Source organism: Zingiber officinale, chromosome 5B (genome assembly GCF_018446385.1).
Source record: "Zingiber officinale cultivar Zhangliang chromosome 5B, Zo_v1.1, whole genome shotgun sequence".
Taxonomy (NCBI): Eukaryota; Viridiplantae; Streptophyta; class Magnoliopsida; order Zingiberales; family Zingiberaceae; genus Zingiber; species Zingiber officinale.
In genome coordinates this window covers 107,026,137-107,050,127 of record NC_055995.1, presented here as the reverse complement: position 1 = coordinate 107,050,127, position 23,991 = coordinate 107,026,137, and the positions used below count along the sequence as shown (strand labels likewise).

At 32.9% G+C, this 23,991-nt stretch overlaps 1 protein-coding gene across 5 annotated transcripts; it reads right to left on the bottom strand.

The window, feature by feature from the left end:
• Positions 1–4,931: 4,931 nt before the first annotated feature.
• LOC121985290 lies at positions 4,932–21,957 on the bottom strand. 5 transcript variants are annotated; one of them, XR_006113111.1, is made up of 6 exons: positions 21,754–21,957; positions 21,235–21,320; positions 20,919–21,046; positions 9,948–10,430; positions 7,060–7,625; positions 4,932–5,204 (listed from the first exon to the last, which is right to left on the bottom strand). XR_006113111.1 is itself a non-coding variant. In XM_042538644.1 (5 exons), exons 2-5 carry the CDS (start codon positions 21,259–21,261, stop codon positions 7,211–7,213), a joined length of 1,053 nt encoding a protein of 350 aa, XP_042394578.1. In that variant the 5' UTR covers positions 21,262–21,320; positions 21,754–21,957; the 3' UTR covers positions 6,877–7,210. The 5 variants fall into 5 exon arrangements, 4 of the variants coding, with proteins under 4 accessions (XP_042394578.1, XP_042394579.1, XP_042394580.1 ...); XM_042538644.1 differs by lacking the exon at positions 4,932–5,204 and having other exon boundaries at positions 6,877–7,625; XM_042538645.1 differs by lacking the exon at positions 4,932–5,204 and having other exon boundaries at positions 6,877–7,625; positions 21,776–21,957.
• Positions 21,958–23,991: the final 2,034 nt, after the last annotated feature.

Sequence of the window (23,991 nt, the reverse complement as noted above, 5' to 3'; positions counted from 1 at the left end):
ATTAAAGAAGTTGCAATTTCTTAGTGTCAACTGAATTCTTGATTATTTTTTTTTTGCCTTTTCCAGAGTAAGTTCACTTAAAATCTAAATTTTATTATAAGAAAAAAAATGTATTTTATTAATAACTTCATATCATGGATTAGTAGGAATTTAGATTCTTTTAGTATGTTTGACACTAGATTTGTAGAAGCTCTCTTAAGGAATTGTTAGTTCATAAAATGACCAATACATAGCTTATTTTTGTTAGTTTCTTGGTTAGATGATTCAATTCTTTGTTAGATGATTAAAAAGATCTCTTGATTTTATCCCAGGCTCACTGTTATTATTGTTAACTCATAGTTTTCTAAATATGTCAATGAAAATTAAATGATCGGTGTCATTTTCTCATGTCATCACCTTTCTTTTGGAACAATATGTTGATCTTTTGATGTTCATTATTTTTTTTAAGAAATGATTGTTTGCAGTTTCTTGGTTAGATGATTCAATTCTTTGTTAGATAATTAAAAAGATCTCTTGATTTGATTTTATCCTAGGCTCACTGTTATTATTGCTAACTCATAGTTTTCTAAATATGTCAATGAAAATTAAATGATCGGTGCCATTTTCTCATGTCATCACCTTTCTTTTGGAACAATATGTTGATCTTTTGATGTTCATTATTTTTTTTAAGAAATGATTGTTTGCAGTTTCTTGGTTAGATGATTCAATTCTTTGTTAGATGATTAAAAAGATCTCTTGATTTTATCTTATGCTCACTGCTATTATTGCTAACTCATAGTTTTCTAAATATGTCAATGAAAATTAAATGATCGGTGTCATTTTCTCATGTCATCACCTTTCTTTTGGAACAATATGTTGATCTTTTGATGTTCATTATTTTTTTTAAGAAATGATTGTTTGCAGTTTCTTGGTTAGATGATTCAATTCTTTGTTAGATGATTAAAAAGATCTCTTGATTTTATCCCAGGCTCACTGTTATTATTGTTAACTCATAGTTTTCTAAATATGTCAATGAAAATTAAATGATCGGTGTCATTTTCTCATGTCATCACCTTTCTTTTGGAACAATATGTTGATCTTTTGATGTTCATTATTTTTTTTAAGAAATGATTGTTTGCAGTTTCTTGGTTAGATGATTCAATTCTTTGTTAGATAATTAAAAAGATCTCTTGATTTGATTTTATCCTAGGCTCACTGTTATTATTGCTAACTCATAGTTTTCTAAATATGTCAATGAAAATTAAATGATCGGTGCCATTTTCTCATGTCATCACCTTTCTTTTGGAACAATATGTTGATCTTTTGATGTTCATTATTTTTTTTAAGAAATGATTGTTTGCAGTTTCTTGGTTAGATGATTCAATTCTTTGTTAGATGATTAAAAAGATCTCTTGATTTTATCCCAGGCTCACTGTTATTATTGCTAACTCATAGTTTTCTAAATATGTCAATGAAAATTAAATGATCGGTGTCATTTTCTCATGTCATCACCTTTCTTTTGGAACAATATGTTGATCTTTTGATGTTCATTATTTTTTTTAAGAAATGATTGTTTGCAGTTTCTTGGTTAGATGATTCAATTCTTTGTTAGATGATTAAAAAGATCTCTTGATTTTATCCTAGGCTCACTGTTATTATTGCTAACTCATAGTTTTCTAAATATGTCAATGAAAATTAAATGATCGGTGTCATTTTCTCATGTCATCACCTTTCTTTTGGAACAATATGTTGATCTTTTGATGTTCATTATTTTTTTTAAGAAATGATTGTTTGCAGTTTCTTGGTTAGATGATTCAATTCTTTGTTAGATGATTAAAAAGATCTCTTGATTTTATCCCAAGCTCACTATTATTATTGCTAACTCATAGTTTTCCAAATATGTCAATGAAAATTAAATGATCGGTGTCATTTTCTCATGTCATCACCTTTCTTTTGGAACAATATGTTGATCTTTTGATGTTCATTATTTTTTTTTAAGAAATGATTGTTTGCAGTTTCTTGGTTAGATGATTCAATTCTTTGTTAGATGATTAAAAAGATCTCTTGATTTTATCTCAGGCTCACTATTATTATTGCTAACTCATAGTTTTCTAAATATGTCAATGAAAATTAAATGATCGGTGTCATTTTCTCATGTCATCACCTTTCTTTTGGAACAATATGTTGATCTTTTGATGTTCATTATTTTTTTAAGAAATGATTGTTTGCAGTTTCTTGGTTAGATGATTCAATTCTTTGTTAGATAATTAAAAAGATCTCTTGATTTTATCCCAGCCTCACTGTTATTATTGCTAACTCATAGTTTTCTAAATATGTCAATAAAAATTAAATGATCAGTGCCATTTTCTCATGTCATCACCTTTCTTTTGGAACAATATGTTGATCTTTTGATGTTCATTATTTTTTTTAAGAAATGATTGTTTGAATCCAAGTTTATATTTAATTACCTATTGTTTATAGTTTTTAGCCAGAATCAATCATGTTCTTCCAAGTGCATTGTAGGGCAAACACGTATTACTTGAAAAGGATAGACCTTTAGAGGAACTTTCCGTAGAAAATAAAGGGATGTACAGATATGGGCTTTTATCTGTCCCTGCTTCATTATTAAAGCTTTTCAATCCACAAGAAACTCGGTATTCAATTCACCACTTCGCTTGACTTGCTCTCTTTTTTATTTCTTGCTTTTAATTTCGATGATTTGAGCATTTTAGCATGGACACTTGCTAGATTTTCTCTACTACCTTTTTTTTTGTTAGAAGAAGGCATTCTTGACTTAATGATGATAATAATGAAGACTTAAATTACATTTAGAAAATTGTGTTGGACAAGTAATGTAAATTGTGTAATAATAAACCCTTAAATTCCCTTTGGAAAAAATAGTCAATTCACTGATTTTTGTCTTCTAAATATGAGTACTTGGTATTTTATGTTTATTTTTTATATAAATTTATTTTTATGGATTTCTTCCATGCCTTTGTTTCTTATGAATCTTTTCTTTTGTTGAATTTTTTTAGCTTAGTTTGAGAAAGAAGGAAATAAAATGTTGGCTTGTTAGAGAAGAAATAGACATTTTTGGTAAAATTGCCAGTTTTTTATTTTTTTCCAATTGTCAATTTAAATTAAATTTTAATATTTTAGTTGATGATTTTCTATTATTGCTAAAAAAATCATTATTTTCAAAGGAAGAAAAAGATTTTATTCAAGATTTGTGAACTTTCAAGGAGCTTATTTTTTTTATGTAAGTTACTTGATTTGTCCATCTTATTTAATTGAATAAAATGGAGTTTGCTTTATAAATGAGCTTAGGTATGTTTTTACATTTGCTCTTTTCTAATTATGTTTGTTCATTCCCAATTTGTTATTTTTATTTTTGATTCAGAAGTTATTTTTTATACAATCTTTTAGCTTATGGAAACTTTCTAATTTTATAATTTCAACATCAAAAGTATTAGGATCATTATTGACAATATATTTTTTCTTTTTCTATTGTAACGAAGTAAGAATAGAAATATCTTAGATTTTTGGTATTTCTACTTGTCTAAGTTGATGTTGTTTGTTCAATTTTAATTATCATATAAATAATAAATTATAAAAATAGTGAATTTGTTAAAATGATGTTTATGACTGGAAGCAAGTGGTTCCTTATGAGCGTGCAGCTTCGTGGAGATATCACATGTATTTAATAGGCAATAACTCTTGTCAACGATAAAGGCATATCTTATAGAATTTCAACTATGGTACATTATGGTTATGTTTTTTCTAATGGGATGACAATTATAAAAATGTTAAGTCTTTATGGACGTTTTTCAATTTATCATAGTAAACGATAGAAAAATCCTGTGAGACTAATTACATCCAAGATTAATGAATTTGAAGAGTCAGTACTTCGTTTATCAAAAAAAAAAAACTTATCTTATATTCTTGTATTTAACTTTCTTCTTTAAAAAAAATGTCAATATGGAATAGCCATTGCACATCCATGGTAGGACCACTAAGATTAAGGTTTGACATATGTCATCCGAAATTGATGGTATTTATAGTTCCAGTGCAGGATTGGCATCGTGACCGTGAGGTCATGATGCAATGACCTCATATCTAGGATTCTAAATGTGCAAAGTCAAGTTAAGTTTTATGGTGCATAATTTAGTTTGATAAGATAATTGGACTAAGTTAAGTCAATCCTAAAATGAATTAAACCATCGAAATAATTATTCAAGTTTAACTTAATTTTTTTTAATATAAATTTGAGCTTAATTCAAACTTAGTACGAACTTAATTTGTTTAAATGATTATTAAATTTGATAATACATTTGTTTGTTTACTTATCAAAATTTCTTAAATTTTAATAAATATGGTTCAAAAAATATTATTCACATTGTTCATGAATATTAACAAACTAAACACATATATTTATACTTATTCATTTAGTTTAACGAATTATTCAAACTTATTTATTTAATTAATCTTGTATGTATTGAATAAACATAAATAAAATTTTATCAAGTCAAACATCAAATTTATTCGTCGATCATTTACCGCCCTAATTGTAGCGACCATCAATGAGAGCGCGGAGGATGGTGCGACTACATGGTGGCATCCGTGGTCACAACAATCATGATTTTTTTAATATTAGTAAATTATTAATACAATATTTTAAATTATAAATCCACATCTGACCTATTATGAACCAAAGACATGTTTTTTAGGATGCATGAAATTTTCAGCAGATCAAGAGGGATCTCCGAATCTGTAATATCCCAAACTTCTAATTTACTTAAAGTCATTTCTGACTTTGTTATTACCATTATCATTTTTTTTCTATATAATAAAAAAAACCAACGCATGCTTTATATTTAATAAATAAATACATAAGTAAAAATATTAATAAAAAAATATTTAACCACACACACCATTATAACGATTTCAACTACTGTTAGAATATCTCGAAATTATAAACATAAATAAAACAGTAGAACTTCTTAATATCCAACCCAGGTCTAACAAACTAAAATAGATTAGCATAAATAATTTAATACTGTATTTTTCTTCTCCAAAACCATTCTTAAGCATAGATAGTATATATGTAAAAAAGAAAATCATTTGATCGTCAAATCTGCAAAAGCTTGTAAGGTCCTTGGAATGTATACTGTCTGTCCAGTCCATTCAAGCATCTGAGCCTCCAATCTCATCAATGTTATTCTCACCTGCACCATTCAAACTAAGTGAGTCTAACGACTTAGCATGTCCTAACCATCATAGCAAATAATGCATATTCATATTACAGTGAAAAACAATATCCTTACCTAAAATAACATGAGCATAATAATATGAGTAAATCTTTCACAATATCATAATCATAGCATAATCATAATCATGAATCATTTATCATATATCATAGCATTTAGCATTCATTGTAAAAAAATTTAAGGTGAAGTTTGATCATTAAAAGTGACTAGCTAATTGGAGGGAAGGGGTCGATTGATCAATCTCAGCTGTAAAGTCATGGTACCAGGCGACGGGATGTCAGTAACTATCATCACTGGGTCGTGGCCTAAAATAATGGAAACCCGATATTGGGCTCCCTCTGGGGCCTTCTCTCGTGAACGGACTCCCTCTAAGGCCTTCTCCCGTAAACGGACCCTCTCGAGAGCCTTCTCCCTTGAACGGGCTCCCTCTGGTGCCTTCTCCCTCACGGAAAATCCACAAATCATAATTTATCACAATCAACTCACATACTTCAAGATAATTTTTCATCTTATCATCACCTGTATAAATATCATACATTATATCATTTTTTTTCTCTTAAAGTCACGCATACATTGTAATAACAGCATATATCATTAAATTTCCTAAAATATTCATAATCATTTAAATTAAATATTTTTATCATACCCAACCCTTCCTAGACCAGCAGCCGCTTTGCAACATCAAACCATGCGTTTACGCAAGGAATATCAAGTTTTCATGCATAATTCAATAAAACAAAAAATAGGCATCATTTTCATGCATAAATCAGCAAAAACGAAAATATTCATCATGCTATTAACTTTCCTTCCTGCAATAAATCAAAGCACACATATATATAGCTTGAATGATGAGAGGGGCGAAGGATTGAACATGCCTTTATGTGATTCACACACGATTATTCTAATCCATTGTGGCAAAAGGCGAAACGTTCGCCCCCAGCGCCTCCACTGTACCCGACCTAAGGTCATCACGAAAGAGGTAAATCGCAACATCCGAACGAGCATATGACGGACAGGGTACGATTATTCTAATCCAAACACGTAGGAGAGTTGCCGAAAGGATAGGAAAATGACTTGGCTTCGATTTATCCTTGAAACTTGATCAAAAATCATTTGATATGAAACGACGACATTGCGACTGCCACCAGACTCCTCATCCTCAATTTTGCCGTGAAGCTTTGTGGGAAATCATATGCTTGGAAGATAAGGTTTTTGGCTTTAAATATTTAGGTCAAGATTAGGCCCACTAATCCTAGGTAACTAGGCCCAATAAAATCAATAAAAACCTATATATGAGCAAAAATCACTATTTATATAATTAATATTCATGTGACTACTATTCATACAGTAGTTTTCATCGAGAATATTTATATATTTGAAACCTGTTTTGGTTTAATATTAATGAAAAAATAAACTTGGCCCAGCATCTAATATTCAAAAAAAAATCAAAATCCTAATTATGAAGTCATGCGATACTAATCAATTAAACCTTTAATCGTGCCTAGCAGATGATATAATGCATTTAAAATCATTAAATTAAATTACTATTTTTCTATATTGCATGCATGGAGTTTACGTTTGCGGATTTTGGACCTTACAGGATCAGATTCTTTTGTCCACCACAATAAAATTAGCAAATAATAATGAACGAAAAATCAAAAACTTGTATCCTGCCGTTTAATAAGAATATGGAGCTTGACCAATAGCAATTAAGAAATGGCAGCTAAACAAGCATATCGCGCTTAGGCATCCATAAAACACTGAACATGACAAAAGTTCATCTTAGGATGATCAGTAAATTCCTTGTCCTCACCTTGTTCTTCTGGGAGGGATTCTTAGGTTCAATTTGTAAAAATTTGTTCCAGTCTCCAACAAGAACCATTAGGAAAAATCCGCACTCAATCTGCAAAAAGCTATGAGCTCACTGCTGTAAGATATAGATGTAGTTGGGAGGTAATCAGTTGCTAAATGAGATTGGCTCTCTTCAGGAAACGGATAGTTCTGCAGTAATATGGCCAGATTGATTCAACCAAACTGATATAATTCTCGGCAGCCACTACTTTAAGTTGTTCATACTTCTGGCTAAAATAATCCTTGTATTTGAAGGCACTGATGTCTACGAAAGGCTTAACAAAACAAGTCCACAGATATGCCCTGAGTTTTCCCTCAGCTATGCAACTGTATACAAGTAGAGCATGCTTGGGCAGATCCATTACGAATTTACCACCCTGGACAAAGAGGAAAGCATACAATGAGCATATCCTCTGAATCACTTTTATATAGAGAGCAACTATAAGAGGCCCAGCTATCCACAATGGCATTAGGTCCCTTGCTGCTTCAGCTCCGTGGACAACTTTGATAGTTAGAAACAAAGGGATACTGCCAGAAGAAAGATGATCAATCATATGAAGATACTGTTAGGCGTTTCTAGTAATTAAACTTGAGTGTCCAACTATCTTTAGAGAGGATGAAAAAACACTACAACGACATGTTTCTCCACCTTCAGCAAATCATAACTAAACAAAAACTAATAATAAACTGAAATGTCGATACTAAGTTGAAAGAATATAACACCCCTTTTACCCACAGTTGAACAAAATGTTTGCTTCTCTAACCAAGAGTAGAACAACATTAGATATGAAGAAGTACCACTTTACAAATGAGACTAAAAACAAACGAGAAGCATCACAGATTCAAGAAATAAGAAATTAGTGCAGTTATTTTTATGAAAAGATATCCTTTGCCATGACAAAAAAAATGGAAAGAGATTAAAAAAAAGCATAATGAAATTTGGTGGGTACTAAAAACTGAAAAGGAAAAAAAACCCTAACAAGCCAAGTTTTTTGGTATTGCAGTTTGGATGTTTCTGTTTGAATTCTGTTAAACTCTGGCAACTAAAAGAAGGAATTAAACTGAATAAATAATTAGAATATGTTAAGGTGTAGCATAATATAGACTACATGTAAACAGTTCTAAGAATATGTCTGACAAATTGTATTGTACATCTACTTTAACCAAAGAAGTAGGCTTCTTGACTTCAAGAGGCAGAGTAAAATATGAGAGTTAGTGTTATTTCCTTTTTGTTCAAACTGAACCAATTGAAATTTTGGTTCAATTTGGATACTTGAAAGTTACATTTGATATAGTTTTAGTTTGCAAAATTAGAAACCAAAAATACCCTCAATTTTGTGCTTGAAATCAACAAACCAACTCATGCTCAGCCCTGAAATTTATACAAAGTTTTTTTAAAAAAAATCTCAATTATAGGTTTAATAGACTTCAGATATTTAATCAATCCTCTCTAATCGATTAAGTCAACACCAATTACTAGTGTTTGAATCATGATTCTTCATTCAGATCGATATTGTTGACTTTATTTAAGGTAATATACCTATACAAAAGATTTTGCAACTCGCCAACTCCCACCAATTGATTAAAACTACAACAATAATGTGCTACATACCTTGCCTATTTGTAGCGAGCAGCATATATCCTTTCATTGAATTGTCTAAGGTGATAGCTTTAGTAATGCAAGAATCATTCAAATTTTTTAGTTGTACTTGTATCACGGTAATACTAAGGTGGGGTCCATTGCACAGCAGATATGTGACAAGCAGATGTGTATGTGGGTCTATATCCAATCTATGTTTTCTAAACAAATAACATTTATATATTGATAATAATGTATAACATCTTGTCTCCATAAATATAACTCCTATGCAAAATTATATGGTTAACCAACTACATGGTACATATGTGATTTGCTACACATATAGGAGGCATATGAAATCCAAATTTTAACTAGAGTTGTTTTGACAACAATGTAACATATAATTGGAAATTTGGATATGTCATTCTTACACTAAAACAGGCTGAAATAGGAATACAAGTGATATGTTTGAAGGCTCCAGAATAACTATCTAATAACTATGGAATTAAACTAGGTTAATACAACACAAATTTATTTCTACTCTATCTAAAATTCCCCTTTCAAACTGGAGCATAGATATTTGCCACAAATTTATCACATAGAACATAGAAAAAGTTGGCAGAGAGACTTGATAAAAATATCAACAATTTGTTCTTCAAAGGCACATGACATTTTCTTGGACGTGACATCATAGATAAAGTAGCAGTCAACCACTCAAAGTGTTAGAGCATTCAGAAAACACTAGATTATTTGCATATACATGGCCATCTAATTATCACATGTATTTAATTTGTTAAAACTGAGTATGGTTAGCTGTTCATAATGATTATAACATACCAACCTCTGTTTATTTACAGTCTTAACCTGACAGTAAGGATTTGCATGTATGATTAGGAAGCTTATAAGAAAAGTTAGTATAGTGATTTACAGACTGTTATATGAGGATAGGATCACAAATTGCATAATATCTTGATCTACTTCGCCAAACAAAAAGGCTTACTTGATAATTTTCATTAATTGGTTCATTCTCCAAAAAATTAGACAGTGAATTAGTCATTTCTATAGGCATACTAGTACTTACTACTTAGATGCACAAAATTGATTAATTTAGGCATGATTGTGTGAAAATTCAATCAAACGACCTAATAGAACAAGTTACACAAGAAATACTCAAACTCTGTTCGTGATAATGAAAACAATGAATTAGAGACATAGTAATAGTAGGGAGTTTCGTAAGGTGAAGAGAAATAAGTAGTCATGTTGAAACTTACAATATAAAAAATGGGATAGATATAGCAGCATCAACTCCTAAGAGGTATACAAGCATAGCTTTTGGAATACTCCCTGCCTTTGTTCCATCTATACTGTGCTGAGTTTTGGATGTAGCATACTGGGATGTCCTTTCATTAAGATTCTTATCCATTGTTGGGTTGGATGGTGGTGACCGCAACATGATGAGCCACTTCACAAATAATTTTCTTATTGCTAGAGATCTCACTGTCATGCTATCGTTCCCTTCAGGTGCATAAGGTACTGGATGTTTTTGGATATCAAGAGATTCAGACAGAAATTCCTCTTTTCCTTGCTGCATCCTAGAAATCTGGACTGGTGGTCTAGAAATCTTTGAGTCCTTTCTATCAGGCCTATTGTTCTGTGCATTGCCTTTAAAAGAAGAAACTCTGGAAGCTTTCTTCTTGAAACAGATAGGATGCCCTCTGTCACAACATTTGTAGCTAACCATGAGAATACCTGACCTGCAAAGTCAACAAGAACCACATGTATTGGAAATTAAATGTGGCAAAACCACATGTAAAATTGAGTAAAAAGGAGGAATGTTTTTGAATTAGGAAAACAATCTTGCACCAAAAAATCCAAAGAAAACCAATCAATGAAATTTTTTTTTAAAAAAACTGCACTTCTTTCCATAATACAAAGGAAAACCATCAAAATTCAAAACCTATTTCATTGAACCGTGCAATAATATTAACATCATCAAGTGCAATTACAGTATAGAATAAGTCTTGAGAAAAGGCATCATAAAACCATCAAAATTCAAAACCTATTTCATTGAACCGTGCAATAATATTAACATCATCAAGTGCAATTACAGTATAGACTAAGTCATGAGAAAAGGCATCATTTAGTCTCATTCCAAGAGACGCCCAATAAAAGAATAAGGAGATTTAAAACAACACTAGAAGCAAAGTAACTGCCATAGTTAAGTGAACATAAAAAGAACAAAATGGTTGCTTCATCTACATCTACTTAGTCAAACATCTGTACAAACGCCCACAAAAATAGTAAACTAATAAGAAAATAATAATTCCAAGAACGCAAACTGATGCAATTCGAAAATTGGGGATCAATTTACAAATTTTCTTTACAAATATAGAATTTAAAAATTATATAATTTTTAAATTTTTAAGAGTTAGAAGGGGAGTGTTGGCACAATCGTAAAGTTATTGTCGTAGTCACAGGTTCGAGTCACGAAAATAACTCTTACAATGCAATGTAAAGTAGCATCCAATAAACCATTCCTCGGCCCGTATTGGTGAAAGCTTTGTGCACCGGACTCTTTTTTTAAATTTCAATGGGTTGTTAAAAGTTTATTATAGTTTTAAAGATAAATTATATCCTTCAAAGTTTATTAAAATTTTTAGGGATAAACATAATTTCAAGTTTTATATAACTTGATCATATATTTCAAGTTAATAAAAGAAGTTAGGATCTCATGTATTACGTATTAGATCATCTTTTAGTTAATAATAATATTTCTCTTCAGTGAGATAAATTGTTTCAACTTTTCCAGTATAATTTTTCATGTTGGTATCCTAATTTGGTCTATATACTAGTTATTTGATCAAACATGAGTTTTAGTTCCAAAATAATGAAGTTTTATTCAAAATTTGGGTGACCCCTCGAGCCTTCCTCTCAAGATTTCCTTCCTAGGAGGCAGGTCCTAATCGGAACATCAGAAACCTCATCACGGTCTTTTGCCCCAGTTATGCTACCTCCTATTTTGCAAACACAATAGACCTTATAGTTATAACTGCTCCCATGGCACTAGAACCCCTTGATAGCCTGCTCTATATGACTCTATCATCACACATGACTTTTAACACCAGCCTCTTCCACTCCCACCATGATGGATCTTCTCTCTTAGAGATGCCCACAATTACTCGTATGCATCCAACTATGCCACTATAGTTACATCCCCAAGCTAGATCATGTCAAATTCACCTCTATTTTACAACCTAACATCACTCATGCACCACCACAGAGGAAATCAAACCTTTAAACAACCAATGCACGAAATCCAACATCTTCATTTGGTTTTGCTTCTAACGGCACCACTCATCATCCACTACGCCATGCAATCTCCCCTCCGAGGAGCACACACATCTACACACCCTTCATCTCCTGCATTCACAGCATCAACGTCATTGCTCACTCGTGTTGTCACCACTCAAAGCTACTTTGTTGACTCACTATGCGTGAGCCACTCACCTCTCATATGGCACTTCCACACTTGCATAAGGACTCCTCATCCTTCTCATGCCAACCCCATCATGCCACCGCCAGAACCTTGTTCTCAAATCAATGAATACTTCCCCGTAGACCACATCAAAGCCCAGTTTTGGTGCTATCATTCTCTCTTTTGGCATTATCACTTTTGGCATTATCAATGATAGAGGTAGTTTAGCTTAATCATCCATTGAAATATAAATAATCATCGTATCCATAATTCATTTGCTTGCACTCTAATTAGATATCATTGTGATTCGTTGTTGTTTTTGTATTATACTTAGTTTATCACATAACTTTATTTTGCAAGCATCATTCCTTACAGATATACATAACTCAACCCAATGAAAGGAAACACTATTAGCACCAAATAAATTTTACAAGAGTTATAGAAACTATACTCACAAAGAGAACTAGCTTAAATTCATGAAAACTAAATTAGACTATATGAATAATTGCAATGCACATTACCCTTCAAACACATATACCACCATCAACTATAGAAACTAACAATCTCATTACGTTATGGCTAAAGAAAACTCAAATCACTTTCCCAAAAATAATAATAGTTATAGGCCTAGACATATAAGGGCAAAATCCCCTATTTTTTTATGAAAGAATAGATCTTAATACATTCCTTAATTCTTTAATTGTTAATTAATATAGAATAGTACTTTGACTATCATGAAATGGTTGTTATTGAATGAGCACAATTTGCCAAATATAAATTCATTGCAATTGTTAAGAAATTCAAGGTTAATTCAAACTAATATAGAAAACCACCTATCAAACATTTACATAAAATGAGAAGTAATCTTAAAGAAAAATATACTACAAAGACTTTAATAATCATGGTGGCAAAAGACGAATACGCTCGCCCCCAGCGCCCCCAGCGCCCCCGCCAACCCGTCTCAGGGCCAACACAGAGGAGGTAAATCACGGACAGCTACTAACCTTTGGAATAGTGACTAACATATAAGGGAGGCATTTACCTCGGCTTTTGTCATGATTCAAACCCCAGACCTTATGGTGGCAACACCTCATGCGCTAGCCACTAAACCGTCCCGAGGGGACTCAAAGACTTTGATAATCATGAACTATACTACAAGTTAATATACAAACAATCATATGTAAGTGTAATAGAATACTAATCACAATTTGAAAATTTATATAGGTATTGTGATATTAGAAGAGATTACAGCTCATTTTGATTTACTTTAGTAGGAGATGTGCATTACTAAAGACAAAAGGATTCAATACAACCTTGAACATAAGATAATTTTAAAAAACAATTACAATTCCATATTTAAAATATAACAGAACAAACCACACACAACCTCAAGTTGAAAAATGTTACAAATTATATAAATAAAATAGAAAATATAGGGATATGATTAAATCTAGATAATATATATATATATGAGATTGATGAATAAAAAATATAACATATTTTAAATTCCTTCAAAATTTCTTAACCTGGTATCATAGTAAAACCCCAGCTGTATCTCCAAACCCTAGTCATCATTCCAAACCTTAGCCATCATTCCAAACCCTAGCCTTCTCTTCTTTTCCATTATTGATCGCGACAAGTCTTCTCTTCCATTAATCGTCGCTGGCCTAGGAGGAACGGTTAATCATCAATCTCTCATCACCTAGATTCCAGTTATTAGAATCTCTGCATATGAGCCACACGCATCGTTACAAATTTTTCGATCAAGTCCCACACACCACCGTGTGAAAGTGCATTCATTATCAGAGATCTCTTCAGTTGTCACTATTCCGTCCACGTTGCTCCATACAGCATCTTCACATACTTAGTTGAGTCACCATCTATTCAAGTGTGAGACTTTTTTGTGCAACAAGTTTAATATTTCTTTGGTATTCAGGGTTTTTTTTGTTCTTGCGGCTCTTTAGTGATATGGTCGAGAAGAAGTATGTATTTCTATTAAGAATATGTCAAATTCTTTCAGTACCAAGAATCATTAAAGAGTCACGTAAACCAAATATATATCCTATTTTCTCATCCTCCAAATGGGTCATTGATTCTGATCTCACATATCATATGTCAAGTAATTCTAATATGTTCTCTACTTTTCAATCACATACCTCTACTTCTACGGTTACTTTAGCAAATGGATCAACCTCCTATGTTTTGGGGTCTGACACAATTATTAAAGTCCTTTAATTCTATTACACGGTCTTCTCAATTGTCTTTTAATTTAATTTCCATAAGCAAACTCACCCATACTCTTAATTATTGGTAAAGAAGATTATTGGTAAAGGACATGAGTCAAAGACCTCTACATCCTTGATGCATAGGTACCAAAATGTATCACATGTTCTAGAATAATCACCCCGTTAGAAGCACAATATCTATTCGGTAATCCTTCTCTCCTAGTATTGAAGAAATTTTGTCCCCAATTTTATATTCTATCCTCATTAGATTATGTGTCATGTCAATTTACTAAACACTCATTTTAGTTCAAGTCCAAGAGTCAATAAACAAGCTAGTGCTCCTTTTAAATTAGATCACTTTAGGAACTTATCTTGTTATGTCTTAAATTGATTTAAGTATATTGTTATTTTTGTTGATGATTATTCTCAAGACATAATTATATTTGATGAAAAATAATTCTAAGTTATTTTTCATTTCTCTGCCTTTTATGTTGAGATTAAAACTCAATTTAATGTTCTTGTACAAATATTGCAAAATGATAATGCTAAGGAATACGTGTTGAAATCTTTTCAAACTTACATGACTCTTAACATGGCATTCTCTATCAAACCTCTTGTGTAGGCACACTATCTCAAAATGGAGTTGCTAAGAGAAAAAATAACACCTTGAAAATGCAAGAGCTTTATTATTTCAAATGCATGTTCTTAAACAATTTTGGGTTGATGCAATTTTCACAGTTTGCTTTTTAATTAATCGTATGCCATCGTCCGTTCTTCATGGAGAGAATCCTTATCACATTCTCTTTCCAAATAAGTCTCTTCATGGTGAGAATCCTTATCACATTCTCTTTCCAAATAAATCATTGTTTCCTATTGAACCTAGAACAATTAGTTGTACCCGTTTTATTCAAAATATTCGCCCCAGTTCACAATTTGATCCAAAATCTGTGAAGTATCTTTTTCTACTTGATCTAAAATCTTTTGAAGTGTCTTTTTCTTGGGTATTCTCGAGTTCAAAAAGGATATAGATGCTATAGTCCTAATCTAAGCAAGTACTTGATGTCCATTGATGTCACTTCTCTTGAAACCACACATTTCTTTCGCACTACCAATCGCTCTAGTCGGGAGAGAATCCTAATCACATTCTCTTTCCAAATAAATCATTGTTTCCTATTGAACCTAGAACAATTAGTTGTACGCGTTTTATTCAAAATATTCACCCTCAATTCACAATTTGATCCAAAATCAAGTATCTTTTTCTACTTGATCCAAAATCTTTGAAGTGTTTTTTTCTTGGGTATTCTCAAGTTCAAAAAGGATATAGATGCTACAGTCCTAATCTAAGCAAGTACTTGATGTCCATTGATGTCACTTCTCTTGAAACCACACATTTCTTTCCCACTACCAATCGCCCTAGTCAGGGGAGTCATCACATCCTCTATTTCTGATCTTAAAAATTTCAAGTACAAGTAACTCATCTTGTAACTTGTTATTTTGTATTTTAACAATTGTTTTGTTATATCTACTACTACTAAATTTAAATTTCATATATTCTATTTTTACTCTATTAAGTCTAAAACTTTGAACTTCCAATGTCTCCCACCAAAATTCAAACTTAACATATACTCCTTCAGGAATCTCATCGACCAAAATAATGTCATCTACAAACATGCATTATGATAGCATTTCATGGATGTGTCGAGTTAGTTCCATCTGTACAAATACCCACAAAAAATGCATATAATAGTTTTAAGAATGTAGAATTTCTCTTCAGACACTTCATGATGTCAAACACATAAAACATTTGTAGAATGCCCACAAAATAAATAAGCTAAGAAGCAAATAACAATTCCAAAAAAAAAGTAAACTATTCCATTTACACACATGATGGCATCAAACAAGAAGAAGCAGAATGGATGAGATAACTAAAAGAATGGTTTTGACTTTTGAGACTTGTGCAGTAACCTTGATTGTACTTTATGAGGTGTGGCATCAGTTGGTTTGATACTTGGTGTTCGAAAATGCGGCCTAGGCGGTCACCTAGGCGCTCGGCCGCCGGCAATCGCCCCAGAAACCGGGTGTGCGGCCAGTCTAGGCGGCGCATCCACCTAGGCGGCCGTGATGGGTGTGCGGCCAGTCTAGGCAGCGCATCCACCTAGGCGGTCGTGTGCAGTGTCGTAGAAATTTCAGTTTTTTTTATTTTTTTAAAGCCCTAAACCTATGTTCCGTCGATTCATGTCCCCCTTACGCCGTGTTCGACTCCTCTCATCTCCTCCGAAAGCCAACGATCGCCAATAAGCTTTTTATTACTGAAATTTCTTTTTTTTCCTCCCGCGATGCTTTCGGCATCGTGGTATGTTTTCGGTGACGTCAGATGCCTCTGGTGGCCCCAGATGCCTCCGACGACATGTCTGGTATCGGTCGGAAGCATCCCGCGATGCGTCCAATGGCACAGGACGCATCGCCATCGGACGCGTCTCGCGACACTTCTTGCATCGCAGGATGCTTCTGGTGGCGCTGGAAGCCTCCGTCAACGAGACTGGTGGTGCCGGATGCGTCCCACAATGCGTCTGGTGCCATCGGAGGCGTCTCGATGTTGCTAGCGCTAGCACCCGCAGCCCACGACGTTTTTTTTATTATTTATTTAATTTAAACATTTCCTCAACTAAATAGGATAATTCAAATAGGCTTCTAGAAATCATAATTAAATTATCCCAATAAATTATATAAAAAATATATTTAAAATTATTTTTTTAATAAATTGCATGAATTTATTTATATTCTAATAATTTATATTTAAAATTAAGAAATTCTAATAAATATTATTAATTATATAAATCATATTTATATTCATAATTTTATATTTAAAATTAAAACAAATTTTATTAATTCATATAAATCAAATTTATATTCTTACTGATTTATATTTTTTTTATTGATTTCAATGCTCTTAAGTCTTAAAATATAAATATTTTATATCTTAATATTTTATATATAATTATATCTTAATTATTTTATATATAATTTTTTCTTAGACTTGTTATTAATGATTTTAAAGATCATAAATTTATTTTTAAATCACTTTTCAGGTTGTAACAATTATAATGGCAAGCAATCCATCTTCGACAGCATCAGTCACTCAATCCAATCCGAGATTCTTAGAAGAAAGTCAAATGACATCGAATGAGAGGTTGGGATGTTGATTGATCCTAAGAACCTCGACAAAACTAAATGCAAGTTGTGTGGAAAAATGATGTCGGGGGAGTGTATAGGATCAAGGAGCAGAAATATACCTGGAAGTTTATCTAGTTGTCGAAAAACATCTCAAGAAAATAAAAATAAGTGTAAACATGTCATTTTAGAAGGAACAGAAAGAAGAACAAAATAACGAAAGAACAAAATTATAGAGGAGAGATGACAATTTCTCTAGATGAAGAAGGTTCTGAAATTAAAGGAATAAATCCATCTAAAAAACCTCTTCCACTTGGCCCCATGGATAGATATGCATCGGCAATTGCTCCAGAAAATGTAGGTTCAAGTGGGAGTAAAGTGCTTCGCCAAAAAAAATATAAATGAGGCTCTTTTCAAAAAAAGAACTCAACAAGTTCAACCATATGTTGGGAAATGAGTTTATGAAAATAGAATCTCATTCAATGCCGTTGATAATGATAGATTCAAGCAACTAATGGAAGCAATGAGTCAATTTGGACCAGGATTCAAGCGTCCAACTCAATATCAACTTAGGAAACCAATGTCAAAAGCTGAAGTTGAAAAAACAAAACAACTACTAACGAAACATGAAGAAGAATGGGAAAAGAATGAGTGCTCCATCATGACAGATGCATGGAGTGATAGAAAAAGAAGAAGCATTTTAAATTTACGTATTAATTGCAAGGAGGGTACTACATTTTTAAAGTCTAAGGAGTCTTCAGATAAGGCACGTACAGCTAAACTTATTTTTGAGTATGTTGACAAGTATGTTGAACAAGTAGGAGCTTAGAATATTGTTCAGATTATAACAGATAATGCTACCAACAATATGTCTACAACTAAATTGATGAGAGAAAAGCGACTTGGGATCTTTTGGAGTTCATGTGCAACTCACACGGTTAATCTCATGCTTGAAAGTATTAGCAAGTTTCCACGATATAAAAAGGTAATTGAGCAATTCAAATCTTTTACCATTTTCATTTATGCTCACCATAAGACTTTGCCATTGGTGAGAAGTTTCATGTAAAAGAGAGACATAATTCTGCCAAAAGTTACCCGGTTTGCATCAAATTTCCTCACATTGTAAAGTTTGATTGAAAAAAATCAAGTTTAAGGGTCATCTTTACAAGTAATATGTGGGAGAAATGTAAATGATCAAAAATAAATAAAGGGAAATTGGCTTACTCTGATGAGCATGAGTTTTTGGAATAATGTGACACTGTAAAAAGGGCAGTCTAGTGCACGAAACTCCCGCCATGCGGATCCGAAGGAAGGATCCATTGTACGCAGCAGCCTTACCCTACTTTTTACAAGAGACTGTTTCCAGAATTCGAACTCGTGACCTTTAGGTCACAAAGCAACAACTTTACCAAGGTGTGACAGTGTTTAAAAATATTTGCTCATTTAGTAAGAGTTCTTCGATTGGTAGATGGAGATAGAAAGTCATCAATAGGGTTTCTATATGGAGAGCATCTTCAAGCTAAAGAAGATATCAATGTGGCCCTAAAATGTGGAATCAAATTATCAACCTATCATAGCGATTATTGAGTCAAAAATGAAGGATAGACTTGATATATCATTGCATACCACTACCTTTTTGTTGAATCCCTATTTTTACTATAAAGATAGTTCTATTGCCCTTTATGAGGAGGTTGCGATGGGGATTTTTGAATGCAAAGAAATTTTGCATGCCAATGAGTTAGATATACAAGATAAATTATTAACAAGGAATTTGCAAAATATAGAGACCAAACTGGGTTATTTGAAAAAACATTGGCAGTAAAAGCATTTGAAAAAAATGATGATACATTTGATCCATGCGCATAGCAGAGTGCATACGGTGCTCACACACCCAACTTGCTAAGAGTGGTATTGAGGATACTTCTATTAACTACAAGTGCATTTGGGTGTGAAAGAAATTGGAGTGCATGTGAAGGAGTAAGCTTTAAATTTTAAGTCTTTAATTAAAGTAAAGTATTAATTTTTAAAGTTTATATTCATGTTACTATAATATTTACTCTCTCTTTTTTTTATATTCATACAAGGAAAAGAAATATGTTAGATGTCAAAAGGTTGAACAATATAGTATTTATCCAATTTAATGCTAGATTGTTGAACAAACAAAAAAGAGAAAAAGAAAGAAATGTCAATGTTCTCTTGCAAAGATGCTTCAAATACACAAGGTTAGATTGTGGATGGTGAGGAAGGATATGAAGTTGAACTAGGTTCTGGGCTCACATGGCAAATGGTTGATGAAGTAGAGCAGATGAAAACCTACAACTCTGAAGGAGCTCTAGAGTGAGAGAACTTTAAGAGGATGATTTTGCATCCGAAGAAGAGGAGGATCACAATGATAATATTGAGTTTGTGTCCGATGAAGAGCAAGTTGTTGAAAATTATGGAGAAGAAGAAGTAGAATAAATTTGATATTGAGTTTGTATCCAATGACATTTTATTAGTTGTGTAATTTTGAACTCATTTTAAATTTGATGTTATTGTGTTGGAGTTATAATATGTGATTTATTATATAAATTATGCTGATACCGAGGAATCCGCATAGCGACACCTAGTCCCCGCCAAGGCGGGCTAGGCGCTAGGTGCTGGTCTGATGTCCGACTAGCGCCTAGCGAATTTTAGAGCCTTGTTGATACTTAATGCATGCTTGTTGTTAATGTTTACTAAATTATTTTAAGGTGTAGGCTGTATATCTTTGTTTTAATAAATTGTGTACTTTAGAGTATAGAAGAAAACAAGGAAAACTGTAAATAAAAAACTTTGAATTCCATGATATACTCTAGAAGTTTAGCACGGTTATCTTGAGCCTGATTTTTAGTGGAACCTAGGATAACATACTCGATATCACTGTCGTTTACATTAATTAGTTTACAAGATTTATATACCAAATCCCTCAATCTAGATTGCATATTGTCCCAAAGCAATAAGCAAGAATGATACACGAGAATAAGCAATTTGAAGAAAACAAGGGGAATTTAAATTTAAAAGCAGTCAACGCCATGATAGATTTTAGATATTTAACGCTGTTATTTAATGATTATTGACATTTTCATAACTAGTTCACACAATTGATTTCACAAATCTCAATCGGGATACCATATACATGAAATGCAATAAGTAAAAATGATGCCAAATCCAAGAACTAACCATTGGTTATATTATGCATTGGGATATAATCACGTGGTTATTGTTGTTTTAGATACCACAACTTAGTTGCCAGATGTTTTGGTGTGTTTCATACTGGATAGCAGAGGTACAATATAAAGACAGACTAACAGCCGTAATAGAACTGACCCAATTATTTTAAACAGACTTACCTGAAATTGATATCATGCTTCAATGATGCAAAATCAGGAATTCTGTTATTGAAATGAACCGTCAAGGTTCTCCAGTTCACCCCTCTTGTTGATGGTTTAGAACTAGGTGAATGTGGAGAAATAGGACTCTAAAAAACAGCAAAAATAGCATAGCTTTAGAAAAACATATAATAATATGTTAGTCAAGAAGTTAAAAAAAACAAAAAGCATGGAGAGCCAGTAAAGATATAGCTAAATGTATGAATGCACGATAATGTTAAGTATAGAATCTACGAGTTAAAAAATAGTACACTTTGTGAGAAAGCTTAACAAAAACCTGCATCTGATGAACTACCAACGCCATTGCACCTTCTTCAGATTCACATATCAATCATCAATGGCCACTGGAGTTCCAGTACAGAACTGAAGACAAGCAGTTAAGCATTTAGCTGATTTCGAGGTCAATAAGCATGTTTGCTTAAGGATTCAGGAGAAAAAATAGAGAAAACAATGACACCATGATAAATTATATCTTCATCATTCCAAAGAACAAAAAGTTGTCAACAAAAAGCCTGCGCTTTGCTAGCGTGTAAGGTAAACAAAAACTAATTTCTTACTGGAAGCATCCACAGAGAAAGCATAGATAATAAAATCACCATCAAAGGTAACTTACGTTTGCAATCCGAGAAAAGGAAACTCGATCATTTTAAATACCGATGGGAAAAAATATGTCGGAATTTTTACCCAGGTTTGCAAAAAGATGATAAACTAACAAAAACGGGTACAAAATGGATCACAGTTGAATAAAAAAAATAGTCCAGGGAGGGAAATGGAGAAGGAAGGAGAGAAGACGAACAGAGAGAAACTTTTACTCAGACCCGACTCTAGAAGACGGTCGGCTTACGGCGTCGTTCTCCCCCTCGATGGGAGATACGCGAGAGGAACCTGGATGTAGATAAGAAGACGAGGAGGAGGACGACGATGAGAAGAAGAGAATCGGACGGTGAAGGAAGAGAAGGGGGAGCGGGAGGGAACTTGGATTAGGTTTTGTTTGTTGATGGAGATCGGAAGCAAAATGCACGGGGTAAAAATAATATATTATAAAATTTTATTGTCTATGTTTTTTTTTAATTCAAGTATGTATTTTTTTTAAGGTCCCATTGCTTACGAAGACTCAGCCAACCAACGTTCTTAGATTTATAATCACTGCACTACAGTCTCAGACAAGCACTCCACTTTTAATAATACCGACTGTGCATTGTAATTTTATATTTATTAAATTATGCATCTTTTTCTCTTAATATCCTCCACTTTTTATAATACTATAGTATGGTGTTTAAAAAAAAATGCCCAACAAAAAAGATGGATTATGATAATGTTAAAATAAAATTATGACACATATACTAAATCTAATTCGTCAAAGTTATTAAACCATCGCCTATATTAAAGTCCAAAATTTGATCGCATTCTAAAAATTTATTTTCATTTTACACACAATCGTTACATACTTTTCCACCTTGAATTCTTATTTTTATGACTTAAAATTCAAATGCAGTCATATAGCGAGGAAACATCTAAATTTATATCCCAACTAAAACTTTTCACCATTAAAATGATATCACATACTACATAGTCCTACTACATCAATGACATGTATTTTTTTCATCTATATTATATATATATATATATATCATAATTTTATTTTAATATTATCATAATCCATCTTTTTCATGGTGTATTTTTTTTTTTTTTTAACACTTCACTTCTTGTCTCTCTTCTCTATGTTTTTTTTTGGGGGGGGGGGGGAAGGACTTAAAAATAATTCTAAGTTTGTATAATTCTATCTTATTGATGCACTCTATTTTATCATATTCAATCAACGCAAACATAGGTTCTTAAGACTCTCATTCTAAAAATGTCAAAGTTCATTAAATACGAATCATTAGTAAGCTTTGACTAAAGCTCATTATTTACTAATTGTCTTAATGGATCAAAATCAAATTAAATTAAATCAAAATTAATACATTCTTAAGAGTCTTACAGTTATAATCATAGCATTTACCTTGGTTCTATATCCTTATTGGTATAATATTATTTTTTGGAAGAAAAAATAGTCTTGAGTATTTTTGACACAAACTTATTAATAGACTTAGGCTCATCGTATTCAAAAAAGATAGATCCGCTACCTTAGCGGTCCCCTAGTGGCGGTCCCACGGATATAGAGGGGGGTTCATGCAGGTACACAGGTCATAGGCGCATGACGAGGTAAACCCCATATAGTAAGTTTCTGAGAATCGACCCCTGACCATTACGCCAGAGATACTATGCGCTCACCGTCTGCACTACGTCCTGGGGGCTTAGGCTCATCGTATTCAAGCAATGATACAGGTAGGTTATACGTGTTTCTAGATATTATTTGACGTACAATCGCTTACATTTTATGTGTATGACTTACATTATTTCACCACTTTCCATTATTTATCGACATAATTACTCTTCTTTGTTCGGAGATCTACTTTTTCTTGATTTTCACTTTCAGGGCACGACTAAGAGCTTAAATGGACAGAAAAATCCATCGAAATGGCATTGGACAAGAAGAAAGACAGAACACTGGAGCTCACTACTTCGAGGCACGGCCCATGTCCACCAAACGTGACTATGTAATGTATCCCCCGTCTAGAGAACACCGGAGCTCACTACTTCAAGGCACGATCAGTGTCTACCAGACACGGCCATGTCGTGTAACACACTGGAGCCACTGCTTTGAGGCACTACCCGTGTCTACCAAACACGGTCGTGTCGTGTATTCTGCATCGAGAAAAACATGTTAGAGCCACTGCTTTGCGGCACGTCCGTGTCTATCAGGTACGCTCGTGCCATGTATATGTATCCAAGGAACACACGGCCGTGTAGTGCCCCAGTGGCACGGCGGTGCCTCCTTCCAAAGATTCACATGGTCGTGTCGTGCTTATGCAACACGGCCCATGTGACGGACCATGCCAGGCCCTATTAAAGGGAGTCTTCCCCCAATTCAAGGGGAGGAGGGTCCTGTTGGAGCAATATAGGTGTCCTACGTTTTGATGTTTGGGTAAAA